At 34.6% G+C, this 19665-nt stretch overlaps 2 protein-coding genes, 1 long non-coding RNA gene and 1 pseudogene across 3 annotated transcripts in view; 3 read left to right on the top strand and 1 right to left on the bottom strand.

The window, feature by feature from the left end:
• Positions 1-1360: 1360 nt before the first annotated feature.
• Positions 1361-2104, top strand: LOC119642559 (tetraspanin-13-like). Its single transcript, XM_038041732.1, has 2 exons — positions 1361-1846; positions 1965-2104. Exons 1-2 carry the CDS (start codon positions 1502-1504, stop codon positions 2037-2039), a joined length of 420 nt encoding a protein of 139 aa, XP_037897660.1. The 5' UTR covers positions 1361-1501; the 3' UTR covers positions 2040-2104.
• A 382-nt stretch (positions 2105-2486) lies between these two features.
• On the top strand, positions 2487-5661 carry LOC119642560. The gene is made up of 2 exons (XR_005248082.1): positions 2487-2546; positions 5367-5661. It is a non-coding gene; the product is annotated as an uncharacterized LOC119642560 (long non-coding RNA).
• Positions 5662-9290: 3629 nt separating this feature from the next.
• LOC119642528 lies at positions 9291-9860 on the bottom strand (annotated as a pseudogene).
• A 6-nt stretch (positions 9861-9866) lies between these two features.
• The window catches only part of LOC119642527, a 24595-nt gene continuing 14796 nt past the window's right edge, over positions 9867-19665 (top strand). Inside the window, exons 1-2 of the mRNA XM_038041678.1 lie at positions 9867-10055; positions 10828-11034. Coding sequence (XP_037897606.1) covers positions 9867-10055; positions 10828-11034 — 396 coding nt within the window. The remainder of the gene's footprint in view (positions 10056-10827; positions 11035-19665) is intronic.

Raw genomic sequence — 19665 nt, 5'->3', positions numbered from 1 at the left:
ACTATTTTTAAATAGATGTTTGGACACTGCAACTACACTATATGGCGAACATAAGAAAAAACCTTTTCCTGATAACTTGAAGTTCAAGCTGACTTGTCGCCTAAATATCTATTACCTAAGAATGGAGGTATACGGGTTTGTTAGAAGGTTGGCACAGGGAAAAACTTTAGGAACTCAACAAAGTTTGTATAGTCTTAGTCGATTTTGCCGTGTCTGTCCGTCTAACTTTGTGAGTGCTCCGGAAATTTTGAGATATAGTGTTGACCTTATGCTTTAAACATTAGTAGCTCTTGCATTCGATTGGTATTTGAAGTAGACTAGAACAGCTAGCGAAGCGACACCCTACAGCACACGCATAATTCTTTCCAAAAGCAAGAAAATACGCATTTTTTCTTGTTCTCATTGCTTTGTAAACTACAACAGATGTAATCATAGAAATGTTCATGGTTCGTATAGAAACGCATAAAATCAGCCACGCCCACGTCCTAGAGTAGAATATGGATATTTCGTTTGCCTTGCTTTTCTTTTAACGTTGACGGATATCAAACATTTCAGTCACATTCAAATATAATTTTCTTACTTATTCTCTTTTGCTTATGCTTTTCGCGATTGAGAGACTCGTTTGAATAAATCAAAAGAAAATTATCGCCAAGAATAGAAAAAAAAAAGTCCCGAACAGATAAAAGTTCATATCTGACAATGACCTCCCACTGTGCCCGATAGAGAAAATATTTTTATTTTTAAATAAAATGTATTATAAAAATCTAGGCCAATTTCAATATGCGTATAGCTTTGCTTGTTGGAATTGAATTTTCCATTTTAAGCATTTGAGTTACAGCAATAAAATTAAATCTAACTTATGCAAAGCGATTCCTAATTTTTAGGCGCACAAAACAAGAGAGGCCGACCTGTAATAAGCCAAACTTATTGAATCTATGTATAATTACTTATCTGAAATTTCCATAATTTTCTCGTTTACGCGTATTTTTTCACGCGCACTTATATCGCAACGCAAGAGTTGTTGTTGTATTGTAATGCTTTAAAAGAACTTACCGTCGCTTATATGTAAACGCGGACGTAAATAATATTTTGCAAACAATTAGCTTTTCCATTTCCGTAGGCAAATTGAGTAAATGATATGCACTGTTTATAGCAAGAATGTTATAAGGAAAATGGAACTTGATGGACTTTAGCATTTATGTGTCACTAGATTCATTAGTGGTCCTGAAATGAAAGAAAAGAAGAACGAAATTTTATTAGGTTTTGAAGAGCATTTGCAATGGCAGCGAAGATCGGATATAACCTCAACATTGGCTTATTAAGTGATCTGAAGACATTTCGCCTTTGAGATTTTCTCGATTTTCCCTTTAAACATTTTTTAAGTTTATTAATACAATCGAAAAAGAAAAAATTGATTTTTATTAATTGACTCCCAAAGATTTGTTCCTCCGAACGGTGTTGTCATGGTTTTTACTTTAACTTTGCTCATTTGCACGCATGCATGCAGTACATGATTGTACTCTTTTTACTTTTCCTCATACAATTCTCAATTGCCAGCTCTTGTTTAGCGGTGAATTCGGAACAACAACAAGAATTCGCCGAAGAAGGATGGAATCGCTTTCCCGATTCTATGCGTAAAGAGGTGCAGGATACATTTCTGTGCTGCGGCTTCAATTTGACCAGCGTATCGAGCAACGATCCTTCTTGCGAATTAATTCAGAAAGAGTGCTGCTCTGGCATAGCTGGAAATTGTCAGTGTCCACCTTGCTTGTACAAATTAGAAGATAAAATTAATTACGCCTTCAAATTGTGCGGCGGCCTGGGTATATTCTTCAGTTTTACTGAGGTAAGTGATAACTGGAAAGTTTTTCTTATATAGTTTTTATTATCTATCTAACGATATAAACTTTATTCCATTTTGTTTTTGCAAAAATTAATATGCTTACCTATCACCCCCCCACCAGTTTATTGGTGTTTGGCTAACAGTACGTTACCGTAATCAAAAAGATCCTCGTGGTTTGCCCAGCGCTTTTCTTTAAATTTTCATTTTTCTCATATATTGATTATAACTTCTTTAAAAGAAAACGTTTTGTTTTTCTTTTTGGATCACAATACTTTCTTTCCTTTCAATCTTTTACTTTCTTTGCTTTTTGTTTCTTTTTTGTTTTTATTCGTTTAACTATTTCACCATGTATTCACTGAAGCATTGTTCGCAATTTCCTTAATGGATTTTTCACACTATTATTATTATTACTATTATTATTATTATTATTATTATTAATGTAACGTCATTATATACACAGATATCAATATCTACATATATACATATATATTATTATATACTTACTTATGTTTAAGCAAAGCTAACTCTTAGTTCTTAAGTCTTCAATTAATTATAATTTTCAAAAGCAGCCTTCGTGAGCATTGAAAAGTGCAGGGATTTATAGTGAAAAGGTCATCGGGAAAACTTACTTAAACTTGTACTTTTCTAACTAAACTAAAGCGCTAAATGAACACATTCAACCGCAAGTTATGTAAAAATTTTGGTGAGCACTTCCATTTAATTATTAGTAGAGATTACCGATTTTTTTCATTTTTTTATAATTTATTCGCTTTTTTCTTTTCTCTTCGGCGTTTGCTACATCCGTCACCTAAAGGAGTTAGCGTAATACGTATACGATATCTAAAGTATAGTGAAGATGTAAACAAGAATGTGAAGCGACCTTGACGAGTTCATATATGCCTTCCTTTGCATAACATTGTAAAGGTAATCTAAAGATAGTTGTGTAGTCAGGACAACAACTGAAGTTAGGAAACAAGTCAACGAATCGCCAACGAAAATGCCTAGGATACAAAGAGGAAACTTTTTGACTAACGACAAGTAGAAGGTGGAAGTACTGGTTGACGGAAATTTTTCGATGTTGAAGTCAAAAAGGCGTGGCGTTGAACATTCGCCTCAAAGTATATGAATGCAACATGACTCGTCAAACCCTGTGGGACATAATAGAGTTATTCTTGCATTGGTTACACTGAAAAATATGGCACACTTTGAATCCTGATTACTCCCGATTCCTGATTAGCATAAGATTCTTAATCGGCTTAGACAGTCTGTTTGCCTATCTCTTTCTAAGGCTTTGGCTTTGTTGTTGAAATAGGCACTTTTACATAAATTGAAGTAATCACATATGCTATGTCGTATGCTGTCTTTGCTAACGGATTCAAATCACATCTTAAAATAATTGCGATGCTCTCATAACGGCATTCAAAATACACAAAGGACTACAGATAGCAGCATATATGAACTGAAACGTTGAGGCAAGTAAGTGCGGTATAATCCACAATAAGAATGCCGCAGCCAAAGTTATGAAAATACTCTCGAACCCATCAGTCCAAAGGGATAAAGTCTCAAAGTTATGCTCCAAGATTTTTTTCGCATCTTCTTCTTTCATATCATAACTTTCACATCTTCCAGCAAAGAAAGAGGAAAGCATACAACTAACAATAAGCATCAAACACTTGTTAAAATACAAAAATTCTCCATCCGATCCTTCTTAGTCGGGCACAGACAAAAGGCCATAGCTTACAATCAAATTAAAATGAAAACATTTTCGAATATCTCCCATATAAAAGTTTAATATCGTGTTGAGAGATCGCATTTACCGAAACACTCTGTAATTTTCTTTTTACCGATTCCACTTGATGATTAAGAACCATTCCAAGGCTCGTATAAGTTTCCCCTTCTAGTTTCTTTTGTTTGTTTAGCTTGGCAATACGAAAATTTCCGATAATTGCGATATGCTTTCTTTCCTCTTCTTTCTCAATTGAAATAATAGGAAGAAAAGAGAGCAGAAGATTGAAATTCCTTTCGTGTCATCCCGGTAGAAATTTATTTAGCCCTTAATAAACTACACTACTAGCTTAACGTCGAAATGAAGTAATTAAATATTATTTTTATATTAATATTTTTCCTCGATTCACTAATAATCAACTCCTTCCTTATGACCAAGAGTGACTGTAGTACTCGGAAGCGAGACTTTTACAGAATTCAACTTGATTTGTGTGTGCGAGAATTTAAAGTGGAGCAACAACAGATTGAAGCCATCCAATATTTCTTCTACTTGGGTGGCATAATAACAATAATAAGGAGATCGAAAAAATACATTGCGCACCGTACAGCCAAGAGTCAGACAAGCCTATCGCCAATTTAACTCTATGTGGAAATCCCACCTTCTCCCACCTTCTCTGCATGAAATTAGTTGCGGCCTACTCCAGCGGATCATAGAATGCGGCTCGTGGTGATCTTAATGCTTTCCACGTATCTATCAACAATCGCTCTGTTCTCGCCAAACACCATTAGTAACGAACAACTACGGGTCGCAACCGAACAGATATCAATTGAATCCGAAATAAGGAAGCCGAATTGCGATGAATTGAGTATGCGGAGACAAACCGATATCACCAAAAATGCAACATACTAGAATCCCCAAGGCAGTCATAGGAAGGCCCGGCCTGCTGCCAACAGCTAGAGGTGGAACGAATTGAAGACCGTAGCAATCGTTAAGTAGGAAGGGAAAGCAATCGTTGCAACCATATGTTCATCAGGAATTTGTATATATATACCGAAGAAGCATTCAAGATTATAAGTGGCAATCATAGACACTCGTACCTCGAGTGTCCCTTTAGTATCTCGCAAAAGATGAAACAGTGACTTGGGAACATTGCTGTAAATCGTCCAAACTAAGTTGGATGGCAAAAATCTGTATAAGGCTTAAAGCGCAAACTACTTTGAATACCTTGACTTACAGTGGCAAAAACATAGTTCGTTCATAAAAAATAATTCCTGAAGATTAGTGATAAAGCTTTTCAAGCTCATCATAAATAAAATCAAGCTTGACTGTCAAAAAAGCTTTCTTGTTAATAATAAAGATGTGACAACCTTGATAATTCCAATAATCTACCTAACCTATAACGATAGTGAACTAGACACATGGACAGACATTTTAAAGACCTTCCGCAACCGGACTACGACGAACTTACTCACTACCAAGAAACTCTCAAACTATATGTTAGACTGAAAAGCTCTCCTGTAGCCATCGTAGCTATCGTAAGCCCTTCAACTTTACGGAACATTTGCGTTTTCTTTTCGACATAGGTCATATAAATTTTCATCATATGCTTTATATAAGATTTAAGGAAATTTCACCTAACCTTTTATAACATCTGCAAATGGAGCTGACAACAGTTTCTTGTTATCATCGACTGTGGTGTAGGGTATTACCAATCATACTTTGCTTTTTTTTTATGAAAACAAAATTTTTCTTTTATAGACATATTTTAATAACATTTCTTTTATATTTTTTTTTCAGCTGCTTGCCGTCTTTTTAGCTCGTCGTTATCGGAATCAACAAGACCCGACCTATTTGCCGGCGCGAGCTGTGTTCCCAAAGAACTATCAATATTGAGTTTTGAGAGAAAAAAATTTGCAGATAATATTGAGAAGAAAGAAATCTTCGTTGAGAATCAGGCACCTAGATATATTATTTTTTTTATATCTTACACATTTACATACATACACACCCCTCAGTACATACAAGTCGTTTAGTCAAAAGTATGGGACACGAAGGCTGATTAATTTATTTACTTTTAAAAACGCAGAAAAAATTAGAAAAATAAATATATAAAAACTCTACTGTAAGATGGCCAAAAGTTTTTGGACAAGAAAAGGGATATATATGATCCCCTTCCCTGCAGATATTTTTTGATAAAACTAATCCAACAAAACTACAAGCAAGATTGCCTTCAAGTACTTCTTAGATTAAATCATCATAAACTAATAAGCGATCATTACAGCATGAGCTATAATAGAGTATTGTTAAATAAACAGATAAGACTTATTAATTGTACCCACCAACCAAGCAAGAAGCTATACGTGCTAAAGCGTATCGTGAATTCAATACCCATAGGTTTTTTGAGTCTGTTCAATCGATTTTCTTCTTCCTTTCATTAACGCTAAAAGCGCCGGTAAAGGCATAAGCATAAAATTCTGCCTTCCTTCTATATTTTTGTTCGTTTTTGATATTGGAAATTACGCTGAATTAATTGTGCAGCTAAATAATTGCAACTTGAAGGGATTTTTTTCGGGATCGATTTTGTGGAAAAGCTTAAAAGTGCGCGTGAGTCGACCATAAAGACACTTAACTATTTAAAAAAAAATTAAAAAACGCTTGTGAACAGCGCGCCATTAAGTACCCTACGTCACTTCACTTAATACTGTTACCCACATAACGATACCACAAAACACGTAAGAAAGTTAAAATCGTTGGCAGTCGAAACTCTCATATCCACCACTACATTTTTCGCATTCTACTCTCCAAGTTCTTTTAATTTGACACCCATATCGATGGTATTATTAGGAACAAACTAATCTACGGCGGTTGCAGCGTCTACCGTATTCACATTCCCATTTTAAGAAAACAAAATTTTCGAGGTAAATATGTTTATGCACATCCTGCGTTGCTTTCTCTCCATTCCAGCTTGTATTTGCTTCATACATTTTTATTTCACCATTTATTATTCCATATGATAGTAGATGGCGCTGATAATGCGCGAAATGCATTTTTTCTTTATTGAATTATTCAAAGAACAAATTCGAAGTTCAAACACTCGCTCTCTCAAGTTACCAAATGATTGAGAAGAGCAATATAAAATTTAATCGAGAAAATTGGTGAAATGCTTGATTTTTTTTTTTTTGCTTAACTCTCGAAAATTGCAGAAGATATGAAACGATGCACTATTACGAGTTGTTTAAATCGCATTTTGGAATCGATTATATCGCTTTTAACCTTAAATGAATTAATTGGTATATTTTATTTATTATTACGAAGAAATGAAACTATGGGTTCATATTATTCTAAATGCCGCGAAGGCTTCCTATTGCAAGATGATCAAAAAAGTTGCAAAAAAAAAAAAAAAAATAGGTTCACACGACTTGGAGAAAACCGTGCAGAATACCTATAAAATGGTGGATATATTGAAAAGTCGTTTAATTAATCTGGAGAAACAGCAATTTGATATTAATCGCCTGCAAACGAATCTCTACAATACCGAAACACGCACCTTAAAATTGGAAGGCATGGTTAACCTCTTAATGAAATGTAGAAATGGACCGGATACTCATTGCCCGTAGACGTTAATTTTAATGTAATTGTACTTATAAAAACGAAATTACAAGAACTACATTTTGTTCACTTTACTTTTTTATCCATATTTAGCTTAATTAAAATACTAAAGCTGTAGATGTCTTCCCCATATTCTTGCATTTTTTATACATTTTATGCATAGTAAATATATGTCATATTATGCATGTGTGCTTTTGTATGTAAAATCATTCCCGAAATCTTTTGTAATTTGTTTTTTTTCAAAATTTAGTTAATTTCGTTAAGGAATTTTTATTCGAATATCTTTCTGCTTTCAGTTAGCATTTTCGTAAATCAGACTTTGAAACTTTGTTTTTTATAAAAGCTCTATTTTGTAGGATATATGTAAATAAATTAGTAAAAAATAAAAAGTATTTGAATAAAAAATGAAAAGCAGCCAAAGTTCACACAATATCTACTTTTATTTTCACTTTAATGTCTAATTATATAGATATATATAGAATTTTATAGAGTTCCATATGAGCCGTCCAGTTTGAAAATTTTAATAATGATACTGATAATTACAATTTAAAAATATTTGCCATTTAAAAAAAAAAAAAGAGAAAAAGAGCACGCACACACACGTACGTAAACATGACTACTGTGCAAGAAGATATAAACGGTAAAATTTTTATATATTGTATTTGTTGTGTACATAATCGGAAGAACAAAAAAAGATATGGTATTTAAATTATATTTAAGTTTAATTTGTTTTTGATAATTATTTAAATGATGTAAAATTTAAAAAACCGAAAATATGTTAATAAAACTTTTCTCAACATTGATGAAAAAGTGATTTACAGGGAAAAAATGTGAAAAATTTACTGTTCTTCTCGGGCCTTTCTATTTTTAATTTTGTCATACGAGAGAAGAGCGCAACTAATATAAAATAATTACACTTGTATGGTCTCTCCATACAAACGCAATTTTTATACGCTTACTCTCATATGTTGGCAATTTTTATACAAACACATGTTCAATTATTGAGAAGTGTAAACAAGCATGTACGCTTATTCTCTAAAGTACCGAATTTTTATACGCTTACTCTCTAAAGTGCCGAATTTTTATACATGGAACTGATTTTGAGGGCGGTCAAATTCCTTTTTTGCTTGTCCTTGCAAGCAATTACAATTCCGTCTTTCACTTGTTGGGAGAATTCGTCACGTCTTTCACGTCTTCCGTTACGTACATTCCTAAGACTTTAATAAAGCCTCTTCATTTAATTTTTGAAAAAATTTTAAATATTAAAAAAAAAACTTTTTTACTTTACAGTAGACGAAGTTACTGGTAAAGTAATATCGATGCATATGTCATTGTTATTAGATGAAGTCCCTGAAACATATTTCTTTAGTAGTCGATACACCCTCTGTGCATACATGCATCTATGAACTGTTCCTAAGACAATATGCCAATGTTTGGTACTTAGAAGGAATGGCAGAAACAAATTCAAACCTTTGTTTAATGTTTAAGTAGCCACTTTGCACTTACTTGTTAAGAAAAAAAAAAAAGAGTCAATTATTATGAACCGTTTTTAATTTTTATTTATCTTTTACAGTCTATAGCAGATAATTTCTTAAAATAGACAAGAAAATGCAACTTTACAACTATTAAAAATTATTGATATACTAACTTAAAACCCCGCTCAAGGTTTTTTTTTTTAGTCATGATGATTGCATTTCAGAAGTAGCAATCACACAAAGATCAATACTTTTAAATTCCCTACGTCGTTTCTTTTCGTGATTTTTTTTTTTTGAATTCACATTTATCATTTATTGTCAAGCACATTTTTTTCTAATACTTAAATATGCAATTAACGACTTTCTCGAGTAGAAAGAAAATTATAAAAATAAATGTGATCGAGTTACATGGTACATATTAAAAATACCTATTCTGCACATTTTGCTATGTAAATTGGTAAGCATTTAAGTTAGCTGTCGTCTTCTGAACTTGTACTTTCATCTTCAAATGCTACTAAAAGGCTTGGCCGATTTCTATTCGGAAATAAATGACAAGGTCCACTGAATTTTTCTTCGAATCCCTCTACGTTTTCATCACAAGTTTCTTTAACATAATTACTTGCGTAACGTCCATTCGTTATCTCTTAAAGCATTCCGGCCAAATACCAGTCTTGATGAATTGCCTGATTTGTTCGGCTGTTAAGAACTTACAAATCTCTGCTTTAACTTTATCGCCTTCTTCCATTGGTTCCACTAGAATGAAATCGCTTCGTTTAATTCCAAAGTTTTTTTCTGAATTTTGTGGGCATAGTTACATTATCAAACGATAAAAAAAGTCTCTTCATGTGTGATATTAGAACTTATTCCATTTACCCAGAAAATTCTCAGTTTCCGTATCGGCCGTTTCACCTTCGTGAACATTGTTATCTCGACTAGAAATAATTCGCACTATTTGTTGACCATCTTTAGGATCTTGGATCATTTCCTTTATTTTATCATATTTTGCCGGCTGAGCCCTAAAATGTAATGAGAATCAATAAAAATATGAAAATGTGGGGAAAAACAAGCATCGCTCATCAAGAAATCAAAGGTCGGCATGGCGAATTCAAAAGAAAACATATGAAATCAAAGCAGCAGTAAATATACAATTGAAGGTGATTCCTTCGGTAGTATTAACTTCACTACACCCAGCTTTTTTAAAGACCATGCGGCGATGTCTACTCCTTATACACGTGGGGATAATTTTAATGATAAGGATAAACTTTTACCAAAACCTCAAGCAATTACGGAACAAATAGTGAAGGAGTTGACATCTGAGCAAATGGCTCGCATAGCTAAAAATCGGCGTTTGGCTCAAGGACGATTAGCTAAGCGTTTGGAACAGCTCAAAGAGCAAAGTGCTGCAAGTTCATGATTTGAAGAAATTAAAGTAAGCTATCGTAATAAGGAATCTTCGAGAAAGAAATATAAAAACTCTGTGAATACAGTACATTTTAATTTTGTTATTGATGTTAATTTCGTTCTTATAATAATTAATAGGGCACATGTTTTTCAATTGTTCCAATCTCTAAATTTCTTGGCTCTTAAGCCGTTATAATCCAGCTGAAAAGTAACGCATTGATCGTACATTATTTTTTGCTTTTATTCACAAAATATGGTTTTGTAATGCTTGTACACAAAGACAGTGATTGGGACATGAAAAACTCAAAAGTGAGTTTATGTCGTTTTAACTAGATTACATTAGCGGAATGATTAAATAATTTACAAAATTAAATTCTAATCGCTAATTACTACTAACTTATGAGAGCATTAACGTGGCAATGGCTTCAATTTTCGATTTACAACTTTTTCAAATATCACCTGTTGAGAAAATTAAATAAAATCAAACACTCTTACTTTTCTTACATATTCAAAAGTTGAAAATTTAAATAATAGCTGAGGCAGAAAGCAAAAATTATTCGGAAGTTTTTTTTTTGGTTAACATATAAACATAAATATTTATTGAAAAAAACCGAAGAATTATTTTAACGATTTGAAACAATCTTATGCAACTTTAGATAATACAGCTAATTTTTAAGGTACGATTGTTTCATGGAAGTAGAGAATAGTTTAGCCATAGAAACAACGAGAGTACTTTCGAATCGTTTGTCGAGAAATGTATGGATATAATCTAGGAGGATTATGACGGGCAAAATACGCCAGAGAGGCCGAGTTTGCATGATCTCGATATGCCGTCCACATCGGCGGCCGCAGCGCCTGCGCAAAAGAAACGGCGGCGCGAAGTGTGCCCGGAAGCTGTGGACAACAGCAACGAGGCGCTGGAAAAACTCATGGAGGAGTTAACTGTCCGCGATAAAATTGTACAAATAAATCTCGATGACGTATGCACAAATAGACAAACCGTTTATTCGCGGCCAGAGGATCGACTACATGGGATATGCGAATGCGGATATGCGAATAAGAGCTTTTTTAATCCATTGGTTGCAAGTATAAGGGTACAGGAGAATTTACAACTCGCGGAAGATATTGGGCTCGACGTCCGAGCTATCGTCTGCGATAGAAATATATGCAATAATAATATGTTGAAGAAATTCTTAAGCAGAGTATACAGCAGAAGACAAGTTAATGGCAGCACACACCGGGTACGCCTGTTATTCGATTCGCCGCGCAGTGTGAAGAAGATGCCTGCAAGGAGGTGAGCGGTAGAATTGTCACCAAGGATCCTATGGACAACTGCATCCTCACCTCAGAATTCTTGCAACCGCCGTTTCAGAAAGCGGAGGTACACAAAGCGTTCCACCAAGTATATGAAATATTTAGATAGAGATACCGAAACGTGTACAATCAACTATGTCGGCAAAGATTGACTTTTTCTCGCGAGGAGGTTCCTACGGAAGCGGGAGTACGCCCCGCATAAATTTATTTGTTTCCGCGCTGTTCATGCTGCTGCAGGGGATAAATTGGAGGGAGACCGAGGACGAAAACATATTGACGTACGAAGGTGTCAGCTCCTCCGCGCAATGAACAAGAAAACTTAAAATTTCTAGATGCTTTATAACACCAGCCAGTGTTATTTTGAAATATACCAGGAAATATTTGAAACAATAGAAGTCACGGCGATATTATAGATAACTGAAGTTGTATTTAAGTCTTGGAAGACGAGAAAATGAACAGAGCCGTCAGCAAGATCTTACATGCAGCAAAGATGCGAAGAAATGTATGTAAGCACATAGGCTAAAGACACCACAGCAATTTCGAAAGAAAAACAATACATAAAACATTAAATATTTCATGAAAAGAACGTTACTTGCCTTTAAAAATGGTGTTATCGTTGTAAACAATCAATTGAAAAATATTTTTTTTAAAATATTTTTATTTGAAAGATTCCCGATAATATGCATAAATATCAGCAGTTATTGTTATTAATAATTTTTTGCATAAGTGTTATATGTATATTATTAGTGGTTTTATATAATATATAATCTTATTTATATAAGTATATAAAAAAAGAGCATTTATCTCCCCTTGAACGCATCCTGACTAGTTTTAGTAAATTTTTAGAGACCTGGCGTTCGATTTTCGCATATTTTTGAATATTTCCTGTTAATTCTTCGATATATTCATGCAAGTGGTTTTATATAATACATAATCTTATATATATAACAGTTAAAATGGACATTTATACGTGCGAATACTTTCGCCCAGAAACCAGCTAACTCACTTTTCAAATTAATCATGCGCTTTTTAGTTTTATGATTTTATGACAAATATCTTTCAACATAGGCGGCAATTAAAACTATATTCTTGTTCCGCTTCGACTTGCACAAACAAAGTTTGTTTAGATGTGGTACGAAGGTTAATTTCTTGAGATCACCATCATGTTAATAATTTCGCCCTTTGTCTGTTTGTTTTAATCAATAAATCCGAAGACGTTCTTTAAATTACAGCTTTTTTACTTGATTTTAATAATTGCGTTTATTCAATTAAAAAATCAACAGCTGATTATGGTATTGCGCAACCAAATGGTTGTGTTTATAAATTGAAAATAAACTTAGTCGCAACCAAATGGTTGTGTTTAATATGTGAAAACATCAAATGCCAGAGAGACCGAAACTTGTACGATTAATATGTTGAACTTTCATATCAATTGCCATTAAATCTTCATTGGCCATATCTCACCCAATCCCAATAACTTCCATGATTCAAGTTTTCTGTGAGTTAGTATAATAAATTTTCTTATTTAACACATATATGTTTACCCTTGACTCACTTTATCGTGTCTCATAATCTCATAATCTTAATTCCTTTTATTAAAGTCACTATTAAAAACAATTGAATTGTTAGAATGAGTAGTGTAGTATGATCGCATACCGTCATATGCATCCACTTTGAAGTGCGATAGAATTATGCTGAATTTGCAAAAAAGAAAAACAAAAATTTTGTCGCACTGTAACTGGCTGGGTATTGCATTACGATGCAATACGATGCCAGTCGCCCCAATTAATTAGTGATTACGTTAGCATTAAGTCACCTGTTAGAATTGAGCATAAATAGTGCACTTCTCAATAAAGAATTTTAATTGTTATTAAGCAATTCAAAATAACCAAGCGTTTAATTCGCTAACAAAGTAATAGGCGTTAAATCCGCCCAAGTTAAAGTTTTAGGGACCGTCTCATGCCGAGATTCATTGGCAAATCTATGAGACGGAAAGACTTGCCGTTCTGCAGCCGAGCAGTATAGGGAATCCTTCCAAAGCATAATACAACATTTACCTCACCACTTACGCTATTACGTCATGAGTATTAGCATTTTTATCATTACAGTAGTATATATAGGGGCGATCGTCTGGCTATAGACTATTCCTGCTTAGGTGACATTCTATCTCCCTTGAATAGTTATGAGTACGTTTTAGTCGTGAGAAAAACAAGAATTTCTTGAAAAATATTTAAAATCTAAAGTGATATTCGTGGACACTCAAACAGCTTTGAGAAAACTGCCTAACTATTTTACTAACTGCCCACATCATTGAAATGATTTTAAATTTAGATGTGCTCTTAACAATTTATATAAACTTTTTATCTATCTTAAAAAAAAACTCAAACTCAAACTCAAACTCAAACTGAAGTTATTACTTAAGATTAAATAAATAAAAATTTATAAAATGATGAATTCTATGAAGTCCTAGTTTATTCTCTAATTTATAATTAACAAGACAACATGTTTTATCAGTTTTACCATCCATTTAGTATGCTTATTAGTGGACCATCAGGGTCAGGCAAACAAAATTTTTGAAAAATCTTATTCACAATAAGGATTTCTTAATTAATGTGAAAATTGATCGAATAATTTGGTGTTATGGTGAAGAAAATGCGAAACCTGTTATAAATAATGTTGCGCATAGTGAATATAACAATGGAATACCAGAAAATTTGGAAAATGTTCTCAACGAACCAACTATCGTCGTACTCGATGACTTAATGATGGGAGCTTTCAACAAAACGGTTTGTGAACTTTTCACAAAGGGGTCATGCCATAGGAATTTTTCTATCATTGTAGTAACACAAAACATATTTCACAAATCGTCGCACACAAGAGATATTTCATTGAATTCAAAATATGTAGTTGTGTTTAAAAATCCTAGAGATATCTTACAGTTTCAACATTTAGCAAGGCAAATTCATCCAGAAAATTCATCTGAACTTATGAGAATATATAAAGACGTGACTAGCAAACCTCACGGTTATTTATTAATCGGCCTTACACAAAGCGTATATGATTTATTAAGGTACAGAACGAACATATTTAAACCGAATTTTTGCTATTGCTTCTGTGATACCGGAGAAAATGGTCTTAAAAAAGAGTTTAAAGCTACCGGAGAACCACAAACATATGCTGTATGCTCTCAAAACCAATAATAGAAAATTAAGAAAAGCTATACTCAACTGTGCTGATGATGAATTAATTAAAACTTTGACTGAGATTATCTTTAACACAATAGCTGGAAACACTAAGCTAAAAAATAAAGATTTGAAGGTTTTAAAAAAGTATAAAAAAGAACTTAGGTTCATCTCGAGACCAAACGCGTCCGTAAAGTCTAAAAGAAAAATTCTTGTGCAGGAAGGTGGTGGCTTCTTACTTATAATCATTATTAAGCGGATTTATCGGAAAATTGTTAGATAATGTTTAGTAAATTTAAGCCAAAGCTAAATAAAGTAATCTTGTTGTACCCAAGTGCATACGACGAGATGATGGACGACAAATATTCAGCAGAATTTATTAATAGAAAGATGTTACCATATTTCAACATTGTTTCCCTTTCGGAATATAACAAATGGATCAAAATTAAACAAGAATTGAATACTTATATTAGAAGGAAATTAAAACCAATTAAGCAAAACTTTGGCCATATACCCGAAGTAGCGTTTTCTAAAATTGATGTAGAAAATGGTAAAGTTAACATTGAACAATCTGAAATCCTCCTCCAAAACATGAGCAATGACGGCATATTCAAAAATAGTAGCGAAAAATTGCAAATTGACTTAGATGATAGCATTTCAAAAGATGAATTTATGACGCCTGAAAAATTTTTAACTAGAAATAAAGAAGCAACACCACACCAAGTAAGCAGACAACCTACAAAACCTAATATAAAATCGAGAATTCAAAAACGCATTTCTCCTCAGTATGGCAACTCTGTCGCGCGGTATAGTCGTCTATATTTTGTTTCGGCAATTAATATTTTAATTTTTTGTTGAATTTCGTGGCTATTCTGCCTTATAGTGTGTGAATTTATAATATACTTTGAGAAGAAAGTGAGTGAATTCAAACTAAAAGAAATATTTTTTCTTTACGCTTTGATTCATTGGATTTTTGCAAACAAAAATTTTGAGCTCTGATATAAATCTCTCTTTTTTTTTTGTTTTCTCTCTTTTTCTCTGTTATTTTTTCGCTGTTTGTAGTTTGGGTTGCTAGTGATCTCTCGTTACAGTGTCAACCTAACAGAGAAGTTTTGCACAAATTGGTTGATAAATTTTTATGTTTAGCGATTTGTGTGTCTGTTCTTCATAATCCACAACTGTCTTTTTGACTGGACGTGGAGTGTTTATACACCTTGTCGGGCGAAAACGGGCCCGGAGTCTGAAAGATTCGTTTCTTGTTGGCTCTGCGAGCGCTTTGGTCATGCAAAGTGTGCCGGTATTCTCGGCCGTGCTGCTGACGCAGTCGCTGACCCGTCTAAAGGCTTAAGATGGTCAAGTCCTGACTGTAGGCAGCGTGACATTGATTTTTATAAACTTTTCACGGAGACCCGTTATGGTTTCTGGGAATTGAGTAGAAATCTCGGCTCTTTGTGGGAAAAGTTTGAGCATGAGCTCAAAGTCTAGGTTTGATGAGTGTCGTTTTATTGGACACTCATCTTCTACTCGTAGCGTAGCGTGTGGGACGTCACCTCTGGCTTTCTCCAAATCTGATTCGTTGGTACAAGTTACCGCTCCCTCTAACTCTAAAATGAACAGTAATTTTTCCGATATTGCTGAGTCGGTTGGTAGCAAATCAGTTACAAACAAGCCGGCAAGTCCGTCGGTTTTAAGCTACGCTGAAGTGGCAAGGGTATCTCCGCCCAGAGCCGCCACTCACTCTAATCAAGCGCCATCGCCTAAAAGTAACGAAGAGAAAAATAAATCATCCTCTCCTCCTGACTGTTCGTGTGTGAATGCTGGTCACCAGACTGGGCAAGTCTCACAAGCTGCCGGTACAAGGGCGGTAACCCCATCTATATTCTCCCCAACTCGAAACTCTCCTACCGTGAACCCCCCTCCTGTTCCAAATAATGACATTTGCTTCACGGCAGTTCCTCCCAGAAAAGCGATATTTGTGTCAAGACTCGCACCTGAAACATCGGTAAATAACATAAAAAGTTACCTGGCGACGAAAGTCCCATCAGTCAACTTAAAGCGCGTTAGCGTCTTCAAAATGGCTCCTTCTCAAGCTAGGGCAATCTCCTCTTTTAAAATATTAGTTCCGACTGAAAACAGTGATATGTTGTTAAACAAATCACTGTGGCCAGTAGGATCCTTAATTAAGGAATTTATTCCTCGAGATGGTCCCCGTAATACCAAGGCAATAGTCTTGTTGCCTTCAAAAAACTAATTGTTTCTTCAGGCCCACTATCTCTCATTTATCAAAATGTTAGGGGCCTAAATTCGAAAATTCGTTCCACTTTTCTAAATTCAGGGAGAACGGAGTTTTTCTGTTTGGCCTTTACTGAAACTTGGCTAAACCCCTATCTTCATTCGTCGGAACTTTTTCATAATTCTTTCCAAGTCTTTAGAAATGATCGAGTGAATCGCATTGGTGGTGGTGTATTAATTGCCATATTTGCGTCAGTCCCCTCCAATTTAAATGAATTTCCCACTTCTCCTGACGTTGAATTTATCGCTATTCGTGCGAATATGCCTGATAAACATCTATTTATAACCTGCTTCTATATTCCCCCAAATTCTGATATCCCCATTTACAAGATACACGCTGCCCTCATTTGTGAAGCGGCCAAGCGGTCTAGACCCACCGATTTGGTCGTTGCATTGGGTGACTTCAATTTGCCTCAAGTCACTTGGTGTAACACTGATAATTCTGGCTGCTTGGTTCCTACTTCAACGTCTGGTAGGGCTGTTGTGTTCTTTAGTGAATTGTTTGATCATAATTTGGGTCAATATAATCGTACCCCTAATTGTAATGGTAGACTGCTTGATCTCTGCTTTGCCAATTTTCCCGAGATTAACGTAAATCGTTGTCCACCTTTTAGTTTACTTGAGGACCCTTATCATCCATCAATATGCATTTCCTTTCATCATATGAATGATGGTTTGTTGAAATGCCTTAATGTGCGAAATCAAACTTTTTTAAATAATTATTATGATTTTCATAAAATCAATATTGTATTGCTAAAACATCGTCTTTCACATTTGACACTTGATTTCTCAACAGGTAGTATTGAAAGCTTATTGTCATCGTTCTACATTACATTAAATCTATCTATTGCTGCATCTGTTCCGATCAAGCAGTGTCGACCTCGAAGCAGGTGTCGCCCGTGGTTTAATAAGTCAATTAAATATCACAAGAATAGAAAAAACCCGCTATTCAAAAAATATTCGAAAAGTGGCTCTGCGCTCGACTATGTCGCTTACTTGGTGGCGAGACATAGATTTAACTCCCTCAACTATCATTATTACTGCAGATACCTTCAGTCCATTAAATCCTGTCTGTTTGCTAATCCTAAATTCTTCTTTAAATTTGTTAACTCTAAAAGAAAAATTTCCACATATCCCTCTCATGTTTCTTTTAATGGCTCTGATTCCTCGGATGATTTTGAAATCTCAAATCTATTTGCTGAGTATTTCCGACGAAACTTTTCGATTGCTAATTTCGATTTATCAGCAAACTACCCATATCCTATAACTAACTCAGCTTCAATACCTAACTTGGTTATTTCGGAAGATGACGTTTTTAAAGGGTTGAGTTCTCTAAAATACAGTTGTTCGCCTGGACCTGATGGAATTCCATCATGTGTACTTAAATAATGCGCTGTCGCGTTATGTGGTATGATCTCAAAGATTTTTAACATGTCCTTGTATTTAGGTGTTTTCTCTTCATGTTGAAAGAGTAGTTTCCTTATTCCTATCCACAAGAGTTGAAGTAGACAATTTTTTGAGAACTACAGAGGCATAGCCAAGTTGAGTGTCTTGCCCAAGTTGTTCGAGCGTATTGTGACCCAGCATTTGGCCTTTGCCATTAATTCGTATATTTCTCCGCACCAGCACGGCTTTCGGAAAGGGCGATCTACAGTCACCAACTTGTTAGAGTTTACCTGTCATGTTTTCAAGGCTTTTTCTTGTGCCTCTCGCACAGATGTTATTTACACTGATTTAAGCAAAGCATTTGATATGGTTAACCATAGACTACTTATCTTTAAACTCCAAGTCTCTGGTTTCCCACCCTACTTAGTGAAATGGATAAGCTCTTATCTGCACAATAAATCCTTCAGGGTTTTGTTTAACTTCATCACCTCGGATGAATTCCCCGTTACGTCTGACTTACCTCAAGGAAGTTACTTAGGTCCCATTTTATTTAGTTTATACATTAACGATCTCCCATCGATGGTTAATTCCAGCCAGATGTAAATGTATGCTGATGATGTGAAACTGTTTTCTTCCTCAAGGTGATTTGGGTAATTTTATTGCTCTCTGAATCTTCTGAAACTAAATCTAAGTAAATGTAAGAAGCTTTCATTCTCAAGAAGAAAGTTATTCATTACTCAGTATTTAATAGATTCGCATAAGTTGGAGGACGTCGATTCGATCACAGATTTAGGCGTTCTATTTGACCATAGGTTACGTTTTAACTTGCATATTGAGCTCTCGATTAGCTAAGCTAGGTCCGCGCTTGGTTTTATAAAAAGGTGGTCCAAAGAGCTTGATGATCCCTACATTACGAAAAGGCTGTACATGTGTTTGGTTAGACCCATACTCGAGTATGCCTCAGTTGTGTGGTCTCCTTCATATAGGTGCTACGTAGATTCAATTGAATCTGTTCAAAAGCAATTCTTACTGTTTGCCCTTAGAAATTTGGGTTGGGATCCGTTTGTCTCTCTTCCTCCGAATGAAAATAGGTTGCTTCTGCTGTCCCTACCGTCTCTTGAGAAACCTAGGTTTGTTCTTAGCGTTTCCTTTCTAATTAAAGTAATAAATGGTGCCATTGACTCGCCTTCATTACTTGGTGAAATAAGCTTTAATGTCCCTAACCGCTTCTCTAGGCACTTTATCTTTGTTAAGCTTAGTCAGTGTAAATTTAATTATTAGCTGTTCAATCCGCTCAGAGTCGTTTGCAAGAACCTAAATGACGTCTACCACTTATTCTCGTTATCGGACTCTTTAAAGTCCATTAAAGCAACATTGCTTAATACGCGCCATTTACCTATGTCGTATTTAAACTAGCTTCTATCCTTAAAAAGTCGT

The sequence above is a fragment of the Glossina fuscipes genome, unplaced genomic scaffold (assembly GCF_014805625.2).
Source record: "Glossina fuscipes isolate IAEA_lab_2018 unplaced genomic scaffold, Yale_Gfus_2 226, whole genome shotgun sequence".
In the NCBI taxonomy this organism is placed as follows: domain Eukaryota; kingdom Metazoa; phylum Arthropoda; class Insecta; order Diptera; family Glossinidae; genus Glossina; species Glossina fuscipes.
The sequence above is the reverse complement of the archived record's forward strand: the minus strand, read 5'-3'. Positions and strand labels throughout refer to the sequence as shown.